Below are 22,124 nucleotides of genomic sequence, written 5' to 3' on the forward strand. Positions count from 1 at the left end.
TACCCATTTGTTTATTCTATAATATATGTCAGTTATAATTTTTAATATAATTTATTATTAAATTATCAAATATATTCTTAGTTTATATAAGTATTAAAAATTATTGTATTATTTTATCTTGTTATTAGTTAAGGTTGACTTAATTTTGTTATATTATCTTTAATTTATTACTCTTGATTATAAATTTTTATCAATAATATAATGTGCATTCAAAGAAAGTGACAGATAAAATAAATGGATTAGAGGGAATATTCTACGAAATTACTAAGTAAATTTAAATAGTGGGTGTGGCTAAAAATTTTAGCCTAACATCCTAATACATTGAAAAAAAGTTTTGGGTTTATACAGTGTATTTATTTTGATTCAAAAGAGATCCCCTAATTATTATGGAAAAAGGGGAGAATTAATTACATTGTAGAATTAGATTTAGTAGAATCTGTAAAAGAAGATATGATTAGTATTGAGTTATAGGATGATAATGATTAATGGTATGTTGTGTGTAAAATAATTGTGTCTGCATGGATAAAGCAGAGTGTCCACGCAGCACCTCCCTCTCCGTTCATTTTTTTGTCACTTATACATAGATAACAATAACATAACGTCCCAGAACTCCGAATTCCCTTCTCTCTTTCTTCTTCTCTCTTCATATAACAATGGACAGAGACATGCTTCCAGCAAGGTCTCATCCTCTTTCTTGGACGGAACCCTTACTTGCAGAAGACAGCACTGACATTGGAATTCCCATGAATGCCCCTCTCACTTCCTTCAAAACCATACCCCAGCCTCCTCCAATTACCATAAACCCCTTCCCCTTCCTCACTGCTAACACTAACGATAACAACTTCCTCACGCACCAAGGAATGGACACTTTTGCCCTCGAACACTCTTTCCCTACTCTCAAACCCTCCTTCTTCACCAACAACAACAATCCTTTTGATAATGCCTTCGATTTGGGACCTGACTCCGGTTTCTTCTTCTCCGGCAACCATTCTTCCAACTCCCCTCTTTTGATGGCTTTCTCTCAGCCTCTAATTGGCTCGGCTGACATGACTTCCGCTACTGAATTCCCGCCGGCGACGCGGTTGCTCCCGGCGGGGGGCGCCGACGATGATGCGGTGGCGCTGGGTGCTGGATTTGAAATGGAAGCGTTTGCGGCTTCTGGAAATGCTCTGTTTTCGAGCAGGGGAAAGGGGTTGAGGCCTCTTGAGGTGGCTCCGACGGTTGGTGCGCCTCCCACGCTCTTCCAGAAGCGTGCCGCGCTCCGGCGAGGCTCCGGCGGGGCTGAGAGTCTTGAAGCTTTGGGAATGGGGAGTTTGGAGAGGAAATGGGGAGAGGGGGAAGTTGAAGAAGGTAGCATTGAGGCTTCAGTGTGGAATTACGATTCTGATGAGAATGTTGAGAGTGGTAGTAAGGCTGTGGTGGTGGAGGAGAGTGGGAATCATAGCGGCGGAGGGAATGGGAATTTGAGCTTGAGTGGCGGTGTCAATGGTGGAGATCAGAAAGGGAAGAAGAAAGGGATGCCGGCGAAGAATCTCATGGCGGAGAGGCGGCGCAGGAAGAAGCTTAATGATAGGTTGTACATGCTTAGGTCTGTTGTGCCAAAGATTAGCAAGGTTTGTGATTTGGACTATTGAGTGAGAACAGTAGTTATAATTGTTGATTTGTTTAAGTGTTATATCAATTGGCTGATGTTGATGCCTTGGTGTCTTGTTGAATTACTGGTCACATAGATGTTCATGACAAGTTCTAGCTTAGTTCTTTTGATGTGTTAAGGATTTAGGGATTATACATTCTAATGTATTTCATTGTTCATAGATGGATAGGGCTTCGATACTTGGGGATGCAATCGACTACTTGAGGGAGTTACTGCAGCGGATTAATGATCTTCACAATGAACTGGAGTCAACTCCACCTGGCTCTTCGCTGCAATCTTCCACCACCAGCCTTCAACCTTTGACACCCACGCCGCAAACCCTTCCGTGCCGGGTGAAGGAGGAACTGTATCCTGGCGTCTTGCCAAGCCCCAAAAACCAACCTGCAAAGGTAAATCTTTTATCACCTGGTTTCAAGATACTTGGTGGACAGTATAGCTTGTTGCTTGCAGAATTGTTACAATTGGAACTGCGTTTATCTGGAGCTCACAGGGACAAAAAGTTGCACATGGATGTTAATTTTGTGATGATTTAGAGCATGGAACTTGAATGAATATCATTTTTTCTGCATGAGTTGCATCTTGTAGTGACCCACCTGCCAAAAATTTTGAATTGATAAATTTGCATAAACATGTCATTTCAAAATTTCTGCTAATGTGTGATACATATGAATTGTAATATAAAATTTCGCATACCTACTATTAGATGCTTACGGTCATGCAAGGTTCCAAGAGATGCAAAGAAAGGTTATGTGTGATTATTATTAGAATCCCCTATATTTGTGTGTCAATAACACTGTATATTTGAACCTGTGAGAAACCCCTGATATTTATAATTGATTATAAAATGAACATTTAAGTAACTAGTTAGTATGTCTTGATGCACAGAAATTCAGAAAGGTGTATTAGTGCAAACTAATTAGAAACCACTAGATTGTGTATGTAACTTTATGCTTTCTGAATTTATTTGAATGGTAATTAAGGAAATTATTTTAACTTGACTTTTGTGTTTCTGAACATTTTAGGTGGAAGTTAGGGTGAGGGAAGGGAGAGCTGTCAACATTCATATGTTTTGTACTCGCCGACCAGGTCTTCTGCTCTCAACCATGCGGGCTCTGGATAACCTCGGATTAGATGTTCAGCAGGCTGTTATTAGCTGCTTCAATGGCTTTGCTTTAGACGTCTTCAGAGCCGAGGTATGGTTCTTTATCTAATGCCAGGCTTAACTTGACCATTTAATTTCCTTAATTTTGTCATTTTAATTTTAACTTTTAGTTTTATGATCCTTTCCCCCAATTTTGTTTGGGCATTCCAAATGGTGCTTAATAATTTCAAATTATCCATGTGTTGCACATGATGTTCTTTCAATATTGATGTGATGCCTACCTCATGAAAAATTTTTTTCTCCAAAATTATATGATGTCTGGCCAATACAGAACTTTAGCAATTGCTACATCGTTGACAAATAATATAGAATTATAGATGTGCCTTTTTTATTTGCAATGATGCTACGTCTGAATCTATGAAATGAAATTTTATAAGGAGATTTAGCTGATTGAGTCTGAATGGGCTGGGATGAAATTAAAGAGAAATGGCTTGGTTGTAGCAACCTTAAGACACTGACTTGATGCCTTAGGTTGAGAACTCGTACCTGTTCTCACGACTCTAGATCATGTTCTTAGAGTGCTCCACAACAACGACAAAGCCTTATCCCACTAGGTGGAGTTGGGTACATGGATCAAACGACACCATTGCGCCCTATCATGTCTACAGTGAGACTGTTGACATGTAGATCTCCTTTGACCACCTCATGTATGGCCTTTTTAGGTCTTCCTCTACCATTCACCACCCGTTCACCTTTCATCTCATCCACCCTCCTTATCAGGTGCACTGCTAATCTTTTTCTCACATGTCCAAACCACTTAAGACGAGATTCTACCATCTTTTCACAATACGCGCTACTCCATCTTTTCTGGCACATGTCCAAACCACCTCAGAGTGCTCCAAATGCGACAAACATGAAGTGCTTAGCAATTCTCTCCCGTAATCCTATTCACATGTCAAGTATTTTTAGCCAAACAATCAAATACAATACTCTTAAGCTTCCTCTTGTTTGCTCTAGTTTTGTTTTTCTGTGGCCTGCCACTTATAGTGGGTGGATGGCATTCAATAGTTGATACTCTCTTGGTTCCCATGGCTTATTGGAAGTTTAAACCATATATTGATTATTTGCATCTATGCCTGACAAGCACTTTGACTGCTTCCACTCAGACGAGTAAATATTAGCTTAATGAAGAATGAAAAAACCTTGCAGGGCTTTCTCCTGTTTTGTTTGTTTGTTTGGTGTCTGATGTTTACCATATTTAATTCACTGATTACTGGTTTAGTTTGTTATCTTGTGGTTTTTTATAGCGAATTTTCTGTGGTTTCTTATGATAATGTTTTCTTATTTGTTAACAGCAATGCAGAGAAGGGCAGGATGTTCTTCCTGAGGAAATCAAAGCAGTGCTGCTGGATTCAGCAGGGATCCATGACATGATGTGATTCAAGCTCTTCATTGATAAATGGCTAACTGTTTGTTGCAACTTGCAAGCAGTATCCAAATGCATTACCTCTTAACAATTACTGCCTGTGAAGGCATAACCATGAAGATCGAATAGGTTAGCTTAATCCGTAGGTTTGAGAAGTTGTCTTGTGGTGTTTTCTCATGATTTTGAGCAAAGCAAATGAACTTTAGATTTTTATTTTTAAGTGATGGAATATTATTTGTTTTACTCTGACCTATTTTAGTCATGGAATAATTTCTATTTTATTTTATTTTATCACTTTTTATTGTTTTCTTGGTCAATTTTATTTTGCATGTTTAATTTTGCGACTATGCTAATGTCCACTAAAATTAACCACTAAAATCTGCCATCAATATAAAATATATGTTGGAATATAAATAAATATTAAAAATAAATTAAATTAAACATATATTTATATAATATATTGGTAAATGATTTTGGCCTTCGAATAGGATTTTTGTAATTTTGAATATGATGATGATACAGAAAGTTGCAATCCATAGTCCGCCGGCAGTTGTGGTTTTTCTTTTTTTATTCTTTTATACATGAGTGATAAAGTTCACTTTTTAATTCATTTGTGCTATTAGCCTCTTTTAGTATGCTAGCAATGAAATGGAAAAAATGCAGGTGCAGAGGAACGACCCCGGCACCTTATGGTATAAAACATCGAAAATATATCAACGGTAAACATTTCAAATGGTGAGTTATAGCCTGCACCTGGCTAAATAAGGTGAATGAAGCACCTTTTACTTCTGAGTTCTGACATCTGTTTGGGTCTTACTGTCCGGTCTTTTGATGCTTGTCAATTTTATCCTCTGAAATTTCCTATATTATTTAGTGACCTCTATAATATTTAATATTTGCACGATTGTCCAGTTGTAGACAGATGGGCCTCCACTTTAGTATTGATAATGGGTTTGCAAACTTCAAAAAAATTGAAAATGTTAAAACCAATTCACAACCATTACCCACGGATCCAAATTTGCTACGGCAAAGTGTTAAAAGACAAGTGTAAAAAATTTTGCATCTGCAAAATAGTATGGTACATCCAAATTACAGAATGTAAATATAAGGTGTCTAATTTAATTATTTGTTATATTCATATATTTTAACGTATTATATCTAAAAATCATTTTATAATTAAATCATTGTCACTTTTTTTTTTTTACCAAAAATAGGAGATTCAAACCCACAACCTCTTAGTTGAGTATGGGAAGACTATGCCATTTGAGCTATAACTCATTGGCAATCATTATCACTTTTTATAAAAGTAAATTTATAAAATAAAATACTTTTTGAGCAAATAAATAATTCCCGTTTTAAATTTAATTTAAATTTAGATATATTTAATATTTAAAAAGTTAGATAATATTAACTTTTTTCAATAAGAGCGTTCTCTCCATCCTTCTTTTTCCCTCTTGGTTTGAGGATAAAAAAATCAATTAACCGCCATCACAACAAGCACACACTCTCTCTCTCTCTCTCTCTCCTGGTTTGGATATCTAACTCAAAAAACCATTAGATCACGAGCTTCAGAGGCTCACCCTTGCATCTCAATGGCGGCTGAATCTCCACCGTCTACCGTTGCTGGTTCCTCGATCAAAGTGGAGGTGATTGTAAGTACTGGAAAAGTCAAATTTATGGACCTGGAAGCTTCAAGTTGTTGCTGGGCTACTGGTTTTAAAGGCTCTGCCGTGTCCTCGGCCACGGTCTTGAGCTTGGGAAATTCTTTTTTTGACATAAACTTGGGTATTCTTTTTTTTTTTTTGTTATAAGCTTGGGGATTCTTTAAGTTGCATATTAGAGTAACTTTTCTCATAAAATTATGGGCTTAAAAAATCACAAGGCCTGAGATTGATACACGAGAAGCCCGAATATGATACACAGAAAAAAAAATAAAACCTTAAAAGAAGGATTAAAAATTTTGGCATAATAAGATTGCATATTGACAAAGTAGACCCTAACTTGGTTAAAATTAATAATTTTAGAAGAAATCAATACCACCGTTTCAGGGTCATAAAGTAACCACACTTTGTCAGGTTAGAAAAATAAATAACACGTGTCAATAATGTGCACTAGCCAACAACGCAGAAAGTACAAGGTGCTTCATTTACCTCATTTAGCCAGGTGCAGGCTATAACTCACCCATTTCAAATGAGGGTTTAGTTATCATGTCATCTTTTGTTTTTTAAGGACACGAGTTAAAGACTTAAAAATTACTATTGATAAAAATTTTTAAATTTGTTAATTTAATAAATATATTAAAAATTTGATTTTACAATTTTTTAATAAAAAATTTTTAATTAATAATTTTAACTTGTATTTTTAGAATATATGTTAGCTAAAATTTTTAAATAATTTATACTTAAACAGGTAGTGTTTTAAATGGTTAATATTTGAATTAAATTTTAGTTTTCTCTCTAACATATAAAAATATCTTATTTATGCTCTAAAAATTTTAAATAGGTTTAACATTATACTACTATTAAATATATGTAAAACAAATCTGTTATATATACAAGTCTTTTGGGCTTACAAGTTGATACAAATTAGCCCAAGCCCAACAAAAACAACCCTCACATTAACGTGCGTGTAAACACGTGCTTACTCAACCGTTTCAATAGTGCGCTCATATTATGAAAGGTGCTTCTTCTTCTTCTTCCTCGATCAAAACCCCAATCGTGAATATTCAAACGACGCTCGAAATCTCTCAAGAAACTGTCAAAATCGTCGCGAAAACTCAAGGAAATCTACAAGAAAACTTCAAAATCTCCATAAAAACACAGAAACAAAAGAAGAAGATTATTCAAGGTATTGTTTCACTAATCGTCCAGTTTTTTCACTTTTCTCTTTCTCATTTCAATCGCAAAACACTAGCTAGTGATATTTCTATTTATTAAGTAAATTCATTGTGTTCTTGGTTTAAAATACATATTACTATTCTTACCATACTGTTCAATCGGTGATAACTGTTTTACGTACTGTTTCGTGTATAGTTTAACGTATATTTTCATGTGTTTTTGTGCATGTTTGCATTTTTGGAACTGAGATTGTATAAATAAAAACTTTCGCTGTATTTCAAGTAAATTCGACTATAACTGGTGTTATTGTTCTTGAATATTGTTCTTGTGCTTTTGGTGCTATTTTATGCATGTTTGGTTAACTTAAATATCATTTTGAACTCATATTATGTCATGTAATATAAAAAATAATAGAGGTATATATGGCCGATATTTCGGTGTATATCAAGCGAATTCGACTGTAATTGGTGCTGTTGTCCTATCCCTGGTGTTTGTAGAAACAGAATATTGTCCTTATGCTTCTGGTGTTATTTTATTTGTGTTTGCTTGAATTGAATATCATTTTGAACTCATATTATGTTATGTAATCTAAAAAATACTAGAGGTGTATATGACTGGTATTCCGGTGTATATCAAGCGAATTCGACTGTAACTGTTGCTGTTGTCCTATCCCTGGTGCAACTAGAAACAGAATATTGTCTTTGTTCTTCTGGTGTCATTTTATGCATGTTTGGTTGACTTGAATATCATTTTGAACTCATATTATGTCATGTAATCTAAATAATAGAGGTATATATGGCTGGTATTTCGGTGTATATCAAGCGAATTCGACTGTAACTGGCAATGTTGTTATCTATTAACCTTATTTTTTATTCCTTACATTAAAAATGGCAAGCAAGAACCCTGCTGCACCAAAATATGATGTAAGCACATATATCTTAGACCAGCTCAATTTTTTCTTGTATAAATATAGTTTACTTAAATGATTCTCGTTTGGTTTGTTTACAGAAAACTAAGGATTTGAGATGCCCGACAAGACTCTTGAATGAAAAGTTCTAAAACATGAGCAATAAAAAGACCATCGTCCAGGAATTGGGATTTGATGGTTTGATGCAAATCCCTACAATGAATGTGACGCATAATGTCACACCCTACCACATAGAGCTTTACGCCTAGGACGTAAATCAGAGGTGGCGAGGTGCTACGACCTCTGAAAATAAAGATACGTACATATATAACAAGAATAATATAGCTAGGAGCCTTGAAGGAAAATGGGTAAGATCAAAACAAAACCAAAGATGCATCGCTCACGAAAAACGGTAAGATGAAAAGCTTATACAGAAGGCCAAAAGACAGATATATAAAGGGTTCTAACGAATAAATATAGTCAAGCTCTAAACTCGACCTGCGAAACCAAGGCCGGCTAGAATATATATATATATATATATATACAACCCAACAGTGAACCAAAAGACAAAAATACAAACCATAGTTCTCCATAGTCAACCTCTAAGAGGGACAACATACAAATACAATATAACTATGGAGGATATACATCTATATACACACTAGAAACACAAATACCAAGTTCCAAAAGTAAGTTCTTCACTCCCAAAGAGTCTTCAGCAACCTTAATGTGGCATCTCACATCCTGCATCTGAAAACAATAATATATCATTATCATTAATCACCACAATCATCATTAACTATCACCAACCTCATTCATAACAATAATCATCAATTATCAACACATTCACATAATTAAACTCAACACTTTTACCAAATCACTAAACCTTAATAAGTTCACATATTCAGCTTATCCTATGGTTAATTAGCCTAAGTTTTCACGTGACATTAAATATTAACTACGAGAAACCAAAACCATACCTTAGCCGATTTTCTCCCTAAGCTCAAACACCAAACTTCAAGCTTCAAAGACTCCAAATCAAATCCAATGATTCCAGCCACCAAAGGTTTGTCCCTAGAACTCTAATTTGCTAATTCAACTCCAATTCAACATAAACTCAAGCTAGTTCATACAATTTACTCAAATTAGTATTAGGGCACACCAAATTGGATAAACCACAAGGCTTTAGAGTTTTCTTATCATTACCCACGGGTCAAGTGGACAGAATCTAGTGATTATCCACCACTAGAGTACCTCTAAACCATCAAAATCACAAAATCTCTCAAATTCCAAAACCTAAATCACAAAACTAAAAAGGAAAGAATTGGGTACAAACTCAAAATTTTCTTACCAAATTTTTAAATGAGTTTTATAGATAATTTTAAGACAAACGCGTGGCCATTGACGGCTCATCAATCGGAGCTCCGGATTAAAAGTTATGGACAAATGAAATTTAGAGACTTTTGGAAATTTAAGCTTGCTTCTTCCCTTCATTTCTTGCTGCGTGAAATGGTAATGAGAAGGGGAAGAAGGCTGATTTCAGCTTATATATGGGGTGTTATGTGAGTGGACTTGGGCCCACTTGTGTCTGGTCTAGCCAGTTCGGCTCCATTGGTCTGTTTTTGGGCCAAAATCTTTTAAATTAGTGTAAAAATTTGTATTTTAATTATTTTTACTCCATTAAACTATAAAATTTAATTTTTTGATTTCTTTAGATAATAATTAATTTATTGATCAACTATTTATTAATTATCTGGGGTTTACATCATACCCCCTAATAAAAATTTTTGCCCTTGAAAATTTTGATCGCTTTACGAAAAGTAAGCGAGAATAGCTCCTCGTTATTTTCTTAATATTTTGCTTGTGTCTATGAGACGCCCTTTGGGTCTTGTTCACACCAAAAAATCGATATTAAGGTGATTAGCTCTAATATCTCAAGCCTAGTGCTTCGAATCTCCAAAAGTATGCTCATGAACATTTATGCTATATATGTTAAGCAAGCATCCTAAATAGCATGTACACACAGCTAGAGTATGCTCAGAAGTATAGTCAGTCTATTCTCCAGGCTCTACGGAAACGAACAGCTCTGATACCATAATGTAACACCCTACCGCACAGAGCTTTACACCTATGACATAAATCAGAGGTGGGAAAGTGCTACGACCTCTAAAAATAAAGATACGTACATATATAACAAGAATAATATAGCTAGGAGCCTTGAAGAAAAATGGGTAAGATTAAAACGAAACCGAAGATGCGTCGCTCACGAAAAACGATAAGATGGAAAGCTTATACATAAGACCAAAGGACAGATATATAAAGAGTTCTAACGAATAAATATAATCAAGCTCTAGACTCGACCTGCGAAGCCAAGGCCGGCTAGAATATATATATATATATATATATATATATATATATATATATATAACCTAACAGTGAACCAAAAGACAAAAATACAAATCCTAGTTCTCCATAATCAATCTCTAAGAGGGACAACATACAAATAAAATATAACAATGGAGGATATACATCTATATACAAACTAGAAACATAAATACCAAGTTCCAAAAGTAAGTTCTTCGCTCCCAAAGAGTCTTCAGCAAGCTCAACGTGGCATCTCACGTCCTGCATCTGAAAACAACAATATATCATTATCATTAATCACCACAATCATCATTAACTATCACCAACCTCATTCATAATAATAATCATCATCAATTATCAATACATTCACATAACAAAACTCAACACTTTCACCAAATCACTAAATCTTAACAAGTTCACATATTCAGTTTATCCTACGGTTAACTAGCCTAAGTTTTCACGTGACATTAAACATTAACTACGAGAAGCCAAAATCATACATTGGCCGATTTTCTCCCTAAGCTCAATCGCCAGGCTTCAAGCTTCAAAGAATCCAAATCAAATCCAATGATTCCAACCACCAAAAGTTTGTGCCAAGAACTCCAATTTGCTAATTCAACTTCAATTCAACATAAACTCAAGTTAGTTCATACAATTTACTCAAATTAGTAGTAGGGCACACCAAATTGGATGAACCACAAGGTTTAGAGTTTCTTTATCATTACCCACGGGTCAAGTGGACAGAACCCAGTGATTCTACACCGCTAAAGTATCTCTAAACTATCAAAATCACAAAATCTCTCAAATTTTAAAACTTAAATCACGAAACTGCAAAGGGGAAAACGGGCACAAAATCAGAATTTTCTTACCAAATTTGTTGAGTGCGTTTTGTAGAGAATTTCAAGATGAACACGTGGTTGCTGACGGCTTGTCAATCGGAGCTCCGGATTAAAAGTTATGGACAAATGAAATTTGGAGACTTTTGGGAATTTAGGTTTGCTTCTTCCCTTCCTTTCTTGCTGCGTGAAATGGTATTGAGAAGGGGAAGAAAGCTGATTTCAGCTTATATATGGGGAGTTATGTGAGTGGGCTTGGGTCCATTTGGATCTGGTCCAACCGGTTCGTTCGTTGGCCCGTTTTCGGGCCAAAATCTTTTAAATTTGTGTCAAAATTTGTATTTTAATTATTTCTACTCCATTAAACTGTAAAATTTAATTTTTTAATTTTTTTAAATAATAATTCATTTATTGGTCAACTATTTATTAATTATCCGGGGATTACACATAAGCTCTTGAAGGAGTTGGCATATTCTTTTGATTTGATGAGAAACACATTGGACACCTGGTACAGTGTGTTGACCATCAACTAAGAAAATATAGAAACTGCCCTCAGCTTGAATGCATCTAGTAACTGATTACATTAACTGTTATAATAGAGGTGTATATGACTGGTATAAAGGTGCAAAAAACTCCGAAAATAATCCACAATACACCATATTAAAAGTTAGCATACACCGAAGCTCATCATAAAAAATAATAAAAATAAGATTCAGAAGTCCTCATCAAACAGAACATAAATGATTATAGAATCATAAACTACTAACAAACTACATTATCTAGATTCAAACCATCACACCTAACTACTTGATTTGATTCAAAACAATAATACAATTCACCCTCGTTCAATTGAAAAGTCTGAAGCTGTAAATAGTTCTGATATACACCGAAAAATTTTCAATATATGCGTATTGATATACACCAAAACAAGAAATGCAATAAATTCATCAGAACTCTTACATTACATTCAACTCAAACCATCAATAATAAACAACATTTTTCACAAACAAAAATAATATTATTCACCTACAGAATCATAAACTACTAATGGAAATATTAACTAGAATCGATCTACACTTCAGCAACTTCATTGGATTCAAAACAATAATCCACTTCGATCTGGTTGAATTGACAATCTGAACTTGAAGTATTCATTATTTTCGACAAGGAGAAATCACAATTTCAAAAACTGATTTCAAAGCTTGATTTCAATAACGTAGAGAGCGAACAAAATCGTGAAAAAGGAAGAAAGAGAACGCAGCGAACGAATGAAGAAAAACGCAGAGATGGAAGATCGAAAACAGTGAAAACAAAATCGTGAAAAAGGAAGAAAGAGAACGTAGAGAACGAAGGAAGAAAAATACAGAGATGGAAGATCGAAAACGGTGAAAAATTTTGAAAAACGAAAGGAATTTCATTCAAAAAAGGCAGTTATATATTCACACGTTGATTGAAAAATTGGTTAGATTAGTTGGCGCGTGAGGTGAATTAGATTTAAAAGACTTGTAAGGACTTGTATGAAAAAATGACTTGTATGTGGAGAATAATTGTATGTGAAATATTTAACATTGTTAGAAAGGTAAGTAAGAACGATACAGAAAAGGTTTGAGTGTATTCAAGTTATGTCAGAATGACACAATATAAAGGGTATTTATAGGTGCTAAGAAAATCGAAATAATAAAGACGTAATATCCTATAATAAATATTCAGATATACTAAATAATGCTAATTGATTCTAATTATACTCTAACATCCCCCTTCAAACTCAAATGACAACTTGAGTTTGAAACTTATTTAAAACAACGAAATAAAAAATGTATAAATTGATAGAACGGGTGCAAACGGAACTGCCTGAAGAAAGCGCAGATGGAACTGTCGGAAGGAAGCGTAGACAGAACTGCCACAAGGAAAGCGCAGACGGAAGTTTTAGAAGGAAGCGCAGATGAAACTGCCAGAAGGGAACGCAGACGGAATTTCCTCAAGAGTGGCCAACTGCCAAAAAACTGCTAAAAAGATGGCGAATGGCTGAAAAACTACAGAAAAGTGACAAAGTGCGAAAAGATGGAAAACTATCGGAAGGTGACAAAAAATATATAGTTTCTCCATGGGAATAAATAAGTAGTGAATGAGCTAATCGGTGAGATAAGAAAAACATCAAAGCATTGACAAAAGAGAAGGAAAAAAAATGGCACAGAAGAAAAGTATGAAAAGTACGGTGAATTCACTAGAAAAAATCAACCTATCCTCTTCAAGGAGGATATCATGGCTCTGATACCATGTTAAAAACAAGAGACTAAACTGGAGAAAGTATGGTGTATTATTGACTGTTAATGGAAAGGTACAATGTACAAGGGTATATATAGGTGCTAAGAGAATCAAAATAATAAAGACATAATACTCTATAATAAATACTCAGATATGCTAAATAATGCTAATTAATCTAACAATTATTCTCCACATACAAGTCATTTTTTGATACAAGTCTATACAAGTCATCTATATTCACGCATGCACGTTCTTCTTCTTCTTCTTGCTGCACGTTCTTCTCTTTTCTTTCATTGGAATTTCTTCTCCTCCTTCCTTTTCCTCCTTCTCCTCCATCATCAGTTATCTCATTCTTGAAGATAATTAATAATTCAAATTCAGATTGTCAATTGAACCATAATGAAATTGATTATTGTTTTGAATCCAATCAAGTGACTGAGGTGTGGTTTGATTCTAGTTAATTTTTTCGTTAGTAGTTTATGATTCTGGAGGTGAATAATGTTTCATCGTTGATGGTTTGAATTGAATGTAATGTAAAAGTTCTACATTAAAGAAAATATTTTTCTGTATTTGCAGCAAATTTGGGTGTAACACGAAGATATTTGAGTGTATTGTTTACGAATTTTGGGTGTATGTGTACTAATAAGTTCTGCATAATTTAAAACTCTTCTTCTCTCTCCTCCTCATCTTTTGCTGTTTATTCTTCTTCTTCTTTTTCATCATCATCATCATCTTTTTTTTTTATTCATCTTTTTTTTTGTTTTAGCTTCTCAAGTTTCTTCTTGTTTTACTCTTTTAACAAGAATAAAAACAAAAAAATCAAATAAAGAAGAAGAAGAATCACATAATGTTGCAAAATTACTTAAAAGAGGATGAACTTACATTGATTCAACTAAAAGAAAGAAAGAAAGAAATACGAAAAAAAGAAGAAGGAAAAAAATACAGCATTAGAGAAAATAATTTTCTGTATTTGTAGCAAATTTGGGTGTAACACGAAGATATTTGGGTATAACACGAAGATATTCGAGTGTATTGTTTAAGAATTTTTGGTGTATGTGTGCTGATAAGTTCTGCATAATTCAAAACTCTTCTTCTCCCTCCTCCTCATCTTCTGTTGCTTCTTCTTCTTCTTTTTTTTCTTATTTATCTTTTTTTTTATTTTACCTTCTCAAGTTTCTTCTTGTTTTACTCTTTTAACAAGAATAAAAACAAAAAAAAAATCAAACAAAGAAGAAGAAGAAACACATAATGCTGCAAAATTACTTGGAAGAGGATGAACTTACATTCATTCAACTAAAGAAAGAAAGAAATAAGGAAAAAAAGAAGAAAAAAATGTAGCATTAGAGAAAATATTTTTCTGTATTTGCAGCAACTTTGGGTGTAACACGAAGATATTTAGGTGTAACACGAAGATATTCGACTGTATTGTTTAAGAATTTTCGGTATATATGTGCTGATAAGTTCTTTATAATTCAAAACTCTTCATCTTCCTCCTCTTCATCTTCTGCTGCTTCTTCTTCTTCATCTTCTTATTTTATATTCTCATAATTCTTCTTGGGAGGAAAAAATCAAACAAAGAAAAAACATACATAATGTTGCAAAATCAATAGAAAGAGGAGGAGAGAAAAAAATGCAGCAACAACAACAGTAATAAAAAAACGACGATAAAGATGAAACACGCGAAGTAAAAAGAGGAGAAACGCAAAAAAAAAAAGAGAAGAAGAAGGAAGAGGAGGAGGAGGAACGCGGGATACAAAGAGGAACAACGTAATTTCACGCACGCATTATATAAGTGACTTGTATGACTTGTATACCAAAAAGACTTGTATGTATAGCAGTATTCTTAATCTAATTGATCCTAATTATACTCCAACAAACATCATTAATGCATATACGTTAAAATGTTATATATTGATTAAGTAATTTTTTCGTAATAGATCGACAATGATACCATTATAGTGACATGTGTGAGTTACAATAAATTGGTTCACAATACTTATTTAACTAATTACTCTCTTATTATACTTTTTACTAAGGAAAATTAAGTATTTCTGGGACATATTTAGTCCATCTAAAACTTTTTAAGAGAACAATAAAATATTTTAAACATTAAAAATAAAACTAAAATTTTGTTCAAATATTACCGAATAAATTAGTATTTTATTTATATTTAAAAAGAATTTCATTATACATCCAAATCTTTTTAGTAATTAAGTCTAACTAAATTGGTCCAAATCCAACAAAATCCACTCATACAATATGTGCGTAAAATCACACCGTTCTTCTTCTTCTTGTTTCTTTGTGCGTCGTCTCCTCCTTCTTCTATTGGTGCTGTTATTGTTGTATTTTATTTTTATTTCTTCTCTCGTCCTCTTCCTCATGTGATACGAACTGCAGTTATTTATTTTTCTTTATTTAAATGTTTCTTCTCTTTTTTTTGTTTTATTTCTCTTTAAGAGAGTGAAATAAGAAAAATTATGAGAAAATAAAATAATAAAGAGAGGAAAAAGATGAAAAAGAAGAAAAAATGACAGAAGATGAGGAGGAGGAGGAGGAGGAGGAAGAGAAAGAGTTTTAAATTATGAAAAAATTATCAGAAAATAACACCAAAATTTTACTACAAACGAACCAAATTCATGTCATTCAAACCTATCCTAATGAAACTAGCCTAAGTTTTTACACGACATTACATATTAACTACGAGAAACTAAAAGCATACCTTGACTGATTTTTCCCTAAGCTCAAAAACGCCTCAAAAGTCCTCTCCTTCACAAGCTCCAAGTCTCCAATTCTAAACCAAACGAAATTTTCAGCTTCCAAGGCTCACTTCAAGCATTCAACATCCACCAAAGTTTTGTCCCAAGAGCTCCAATTTGCTAATTTAACTCCAATTCAACATAAAATCAAGCTAGTTCATACAATTTACTCAAATTAGTACTAGGGCACACCAAATTGGACAAACTACAAAGATTTAGAGTTTTCTTACCTTACCCATTGATGATTGTGGTAAAACCCAATAATTATCCAATGTTAGATTGTACCTAAACCATCAAAACCACTCAAGACTCATACAAAAACGTGAATTCAGAAAGGAAAAAGAAACTGGGTGCAATTTACAAAGTTTCTTACCACTTTGTTTAGATAGAAATGAAGAGAACTCCAAGACGAATGTGTGACCGCAAACGGCTCGTCAATTGATACTCCGGATTGAAAGTTACAAGGATTTGAAGTTGGAAGTGGAATAGGAGTTAGGGTTCTAAGTTTCTCTTTCTTCCCCAACGTGAAATCCTTGGATGATCGTGCAGAGACCGACACGTAGAAAGAAACCCAACAAGAGTGGAGAAGGTACAAGTAGTGGAGAAGGTACAAGTAATGGAGGTTCTGCAAAGGAGAAGGAGAAAGAAAATACCGTTAGAGGAAATCACTCTCGTTTTGCTACACTAAAGAATGTGGTCCCAGATTATGAAAGGATTGGCGTACAGGAGAAAAAAGACAACACTATAGAAAAAGACAAAGGTAAAAACCAGTCACAAGAACCCAAGACAACTAACAAGACCCAAAAAGAAAATACACAAAAATTAACACCTGTCCAGAAAACCCCTTTGAAAAAAAATAGCCCAAAAACCACAGACCATAAACTTGACCAAGCCCAGATCAAAATCATAGACAAACCCATTGACACAACCCCATTACACCAAACAGCAAGCAACCCAAACCATAGTGGTACCCCTACACAGACACAATAGAATCATACATCAGACACAAATATGACAACTCTATCCCAACCAACCCACCATCAAGAAAATTGGTCCATACAAAGTCCAATCAGTCCAACTCTATCTACAGAGGTCCCTTCCTCTATGATGGAGGATCATTTGCTGCAAAACCCCCTGACCAAAGCAATATGTTGTTTGAATCCCTAAATTCAAGCGCCATAATTGATGCTATGGTCCAATATGAGAATGAAGTTGAAATGGAAAATGAGATGAATGAGGAAGAGTCTCCAAAACAAGTGGAGGGCATGAATTTCTGAATAGGGAGGCTTTCCTAACGCCCCTTTAGTTAGGTAGATCTTTTGGAGATTTTTCTATCTCTCCTAAACTTTTGGCTTATTATGATCATCCTTGCTTGGAATATAAGGGGTGTTGCAAATAAGGCAACAATTCTCACACTCAATGAACTAAAGAGGCAGTATAAACTTAATTTGACCCTCTTATTTGAGACTAAATACAGCGAAAATAAGGATCAGGAAGTGATAATAGATATCGGCTTCAAGTTCTCTTTTCTAGAAGAGGTAGCAAGATTTGTGGGAGGGATTTGGGTCCTTTGGGACCACCCTTCTCTAAATATTAGTTTCTTGGAGACTCATCAACAATACATATACGTGGACATCAAATACCAGGATAATATGCCTTGAAAGCTCACTGACGAACGAATTTCTGCTAGCAAAGAATTTCACAAATAAGTTCTCGTTGCTAGTATAATTTCTAAACCAATAGAGAATCCTTCGTACAAAAACTTTGGTTGTCACTAAACAAACCAAATAAAAATAATAACCGAAGTATTTAAACCTCGGGTCGTCTCTCAAGGAATTACAGGGAGGTGTATTTATTATTGGTTATGAGTTTTCTGGGAAATTTGGAGTTTGGGCAATGGGCACAAAAATAATTATAAATTAAAGTAATGAAAATTAACAAGAGGTTTTATGTAATTAAAATAAAAAGCCTTGACCGGGGGTATGATTAATTGGAAGTTCTATCCTTGTTGGATTGTCTCAAGTGTAGTACCAAAATGTTGTTATTTTCACTTAGTTAACCCTTACTAAATAAAGAAAAGTCAAGTGATTGAGCTAACTCTTATTTGCAAATCCTAATCCTCTTCCTTGGGAAGGACTAGCGTTAGTCAATAGAGAATTAGCCAACAACTTTCAATTTTAACTAATCACTTGAGCATTCCACTTCAAGGGTCTCTTTTTAATCAACCCCCAAGTCAAGTTGGGAGCCTACTCCATTGACATGGATGCCAATTTCACATACATATTCAAGGGGTAGAAAGAAGACATACTAAATGACTAAATAAATACTTGAAGATAATCAAACAAATAATGAGGTAAATAGAAAAATACTCTTTGCATTAATAAATTCTAAAAACAATCCTATTGTAACTCTGAACAAAGATTAAGGATATGGAAGAGTAAGGGAATAAGAAAACAAACTAAATAAGATAAATGAAAATTAAAGGAGTAAGGAAATAAGAAACAAACTAGAATAATAAAGACTTCACGGAGGTAACAACTCTTTTTAATATCCAACTCAAAAGCATAAAACTAGGAATCCTAAATTCTAGAGAGAGGAGAGAGCCTCTCTCTCTAGAAACTACATCTAAAACCTAAAATTGTGAATAATGAGAAGTCATGTTAATGAATGAATGAATTCTCCCACTTTATAGCCTCTAATCTGTGTTTTCTGGGTCGAAAATTGGGTCAGAAACAACACAGAAATTGCTGGGGGCGAATTCAGAAACGTTCAGGTCGCTGGATTTGCGCAGATCCACGCGTGCGCGTCACTTATCTTCAGAAAAACTATGAAAAATTATATATCATTTCGAAGCCCGGATGTTAGCTTTCCAATGCAACTGAAACCGCCTCATTTGGACCTCTGTAGCTCAAGTTATGATCGATTTGAGTGCGAAGAGGTCAGGCTAGACAGCTCAGCAATTCCTTCAGTTTCTTGTATTCCTTCCACTTTTGCATGCTTCCTTTCCATCCTCCAAGCCATTCCTACCTTATAAATCCTGAAATCACTTAACACACATATCAAGGCATCGAATGGTAATAAGAGAGGATTAAAATTAGCAATTTAAAGGCCCAAGAAACATGTTTTCAATCATAACACAAGATTAGGAAGGAAAATGTAAAACCATGCAATTAGTATGAATAAGTGTCAAAGACTTAATAAAAACCACTCAATTGAGCACAAGATAAACCATAAAATAGTGATTTATCAACCTCCCCACACTTAAACATTAGCATGTCCTCATGCTTAGCTCAAGAGAAGCTATAAAGGAGTGAAGAGGAATGGTAGAATGTATGAAATGCAACCTATCTATATGAATGCAACTACATGCTAAGATGTTTCTACCTACTTGGTTAAAAGTAAATAAGCTCTTCAAGATAAACATAAATCAGATTTTACTAATTCAAATTATACAATAAAAGACAAGTAAACTTGTAAGAAGATAGCTCATGAAAGCAGGGAACATAGAATCAAGCATTGAACCCTCACTGGTAGTGTATATGCACTCTAATCTCTCAAGTGTCTAGGGTTAATCACTCTACTCTTCTCTAATCATGCTTTCTAAACTTTGTTCTTCATCTAACCAATCAACAAATATTTAATGTACCAATGCAAACATCATGAGGTCTTTTCAAGGTTGTAATGGGGCTAAGGTAAGGGTGATGATATATGTATGGTCAAGTGAGCTGAAATATGAATCTTTGACTAACCTAAGCTTTTACCTAACACACACACACACTCTCTATGTAATTCTAAAATCATGCCTAGCTACCCAAAATTCCCACTTTTGCATCACATACTCATGCATCAACTCTTCTTTTAATTTGTATCATCTATGCATTGATCTTTCATTAACTTAACATTGGGGTAATTTTGTCCCCTTATTTATTTATTTATTTATTGAATTTTTTTATTTTTTTATTCTTTTATTTTTATTTTTATTTTTTATTTTTTTAAATAGAAAAATAAACACAACTTATCAATGCACATGGATTTTTAATTTTTCTGGTCTCACATGAGTAGGTACCCAAATTCTCAATATTTTATCAAAGTAGAAACATAATACATTCCCTTATTAACCCATTCTGGTCTCACATGAGTAGGTACACAAATTCTCAATATTTTATCAAAGTAGAAACATAACACATTCCCTTATTAACCCATGTTCCCACAGTTTTTCCACACTTAGTTGATACACAATCTCTATATTAAGCTAACCAAAAATTCAATTGGGGTGATTACTTGTTTTTCTGCTTAAGACTAGTGATGTGGTAAAATATAGAACAAATGGGGTTTAAAAGGCTCAAAGTGGCTAACAAAGGTAATTGAAGGGGTAGGCTATTTGGGATAAGTGAGTTAATAACAAATGATGGCCTCAATCATATGCAAGCATGTAAATACACTAAACATTGGACATATAGACTAGAACAAAATAAAGATCACAATTATAGAGAAGTAAACACACAAGAATAAAATATTATGGTTAAATAATGTAACCATGTAATTAACCTCAAAGTCTCTCAGGCTGTGTGTTCTTAGCTATAATTCATGTTCCAATTTACAATCCTCAAACAAGTTTAATACAAATTTTAAGTTTAAATTAGTGAAATATTATAAAACAGGGTCTTGAAAAGAAACTAATTACTCCAACCAAGTAGTAGCTAAATGCACAAAATCAAACAAATATGCAACCAAACATGCAAATGCAACAATTAACAAGGAAAATAAAGCATTGGTATTGAGAAAGAAATAACTAACCCATGGAAGTCGGTATTGACCTCCCCACACTTAAAGATTGCACCGTCCTCGGTGCATGCTAAGATGTGCAAGTGGATGGGTGGCTCCAACTGATGCCCTTTTCCAAAGGCTGTGCATAGGGACTTGTCTGTTACCCCATATAGAAGTTCTTCTATTTCCCTTCTTGATGGCCATCCTGAAAGAAGGGAAAAGGGAAGAAAAGTAACCCAGAAACAAAGATAGAAAACAAATAAGGTATGGGTAGGTTAATGCCAAATAATGAGGGTCTCCATTACATGGTAGCTATAACATGCAAGTGAGAAAACAGTAGAAGCAAATGGCATATAAATAGTGCAAAAATTACAACAAAGGGGAAGAAAGAGTGGGTAATGAAAGACAATATAAATTCATGTCAATGCAAAAGGAACATAGGTATCATAAAAGATTGGTATTGACAGATAAATAATGTCATCCAACAGTGTAAAACAAGTCACTGAGCACCAAAATAATACCAGAAAAGATACAACAGTTGAATAAGAACATTTACCACCAATGGTAAAATAATAAACTTGGAAAAGAAGATAAAAATATGCACAAAATTAAAATGCAGTGAATGAAAGTATGCAAATGCAATAGGAAAAATATAATGAAAGAAAATAAGGATGAGAAGTTAAATAAACGAAAAAAGAAAGTAAGAAAGGAGGAAGAAAGAAAGAGAAAAGAGGGAAGAAAGGAGAAGGGAATGAAAAACTGGACGCGACGCGCGCGTGGGCATCACGCGTGCGCGTGAAAACTGCATTAACCATGTGACGCATACGCGTCGCCCACGCGTACGCGTGGGTGGTTTGAAAGTGCAAGGACGCGCATTCGTCAGGGACGCGTACGCGTGGGTCATTTTGTGCCTCTAGCACAGTTCCAGCGCGAGGGCAGCACAACCCTCTGTTCAGTGCGCTTTTACGCCGATTTTCATGCCCACGCGTATGCGTTGCTAATGCTTACGCGTGGGTTGAACTTTTTGCAGGGGACGCGTATGCGTGAGGTACACGTACGCGTGGGGTGGCTTGTGCGCCACGCACCCCTCCCACGCGTCTCTCGCACAACTCTCTGTTCAGGGCGCACACACAAACGACGCATGCGCGTCGTGGACGCTCGCGCGTCAATTCCCCCTTTTTTTGTGTATGCAGAATGCAGAATGCAGAAT

General features: G+C 34.6%; 1 protein-coding gene across 1 annotated transcript; it reads left to right on the forward strand.

The window, feature by feature from the left end:
- The first annotated feature begins 395 nt into the window (after window positions 1–395).
- Window positions 396–4,476, forward strand: LOC112755016 (transcription factor ICE1). The gene is made up of 4 exons (XM_025802881.3): window positions 396–1,613; window positions 1,816–2,043; window positions 2,677–2,847; window positions 4,112–4,476. The coding sequence occupies exons 1-4, from the start codon at window positions 654–656 to the stop codon at window positions 4,193–4,195; spliced, it is 1,443 nt and encodes a 480-aa protein (XP_025658666.1). The 5' UTR covers window positions 396–653; the 3' UTR covers window positions 4,196–4,476.
- The last annotated feature ends 17,648 nt before the right edge of the window (window positions 4,477–22,124 follow it).

Source organism: Arachis hypogaea, chromosome 16 (assembly GCF_003086295.3).
Source record: "Arachis hypogaea cultivar Tifrunner chromosome 16, arahy.Tifrunner.gnm2.J5K5, whole genome shotgun sequence".
NCBI lineage: Eukaryota > Viridiplantae > Streptophyta > Magnoliopsida > Fabales > Fabaceae > Arachis > Arachis hypogaea.

Coding starts and splice junctions, on each gene's coding strand:
- LOC112755016 (XM_025802881.3), top strand. CDS start 654: ATGGACAGAGACATGCTTCCAGCAAGGTCTCATCCTCTTTCTTGGACG. Junction 1,614..1,815: donor TTGTGCCAAAGATTAGCAAG/GTTTGTGATTTG, acceptor CATTGTTCATAG/ATGGATAGGGCTTCGATACT. Junction 2,848..4,111: donor TAGACGTCTTCAGAGCCGAG/GTATGGTTCTTT, acceptor ATTTGTTAACAG/CAATGCAGAGAAGGGCAGGA.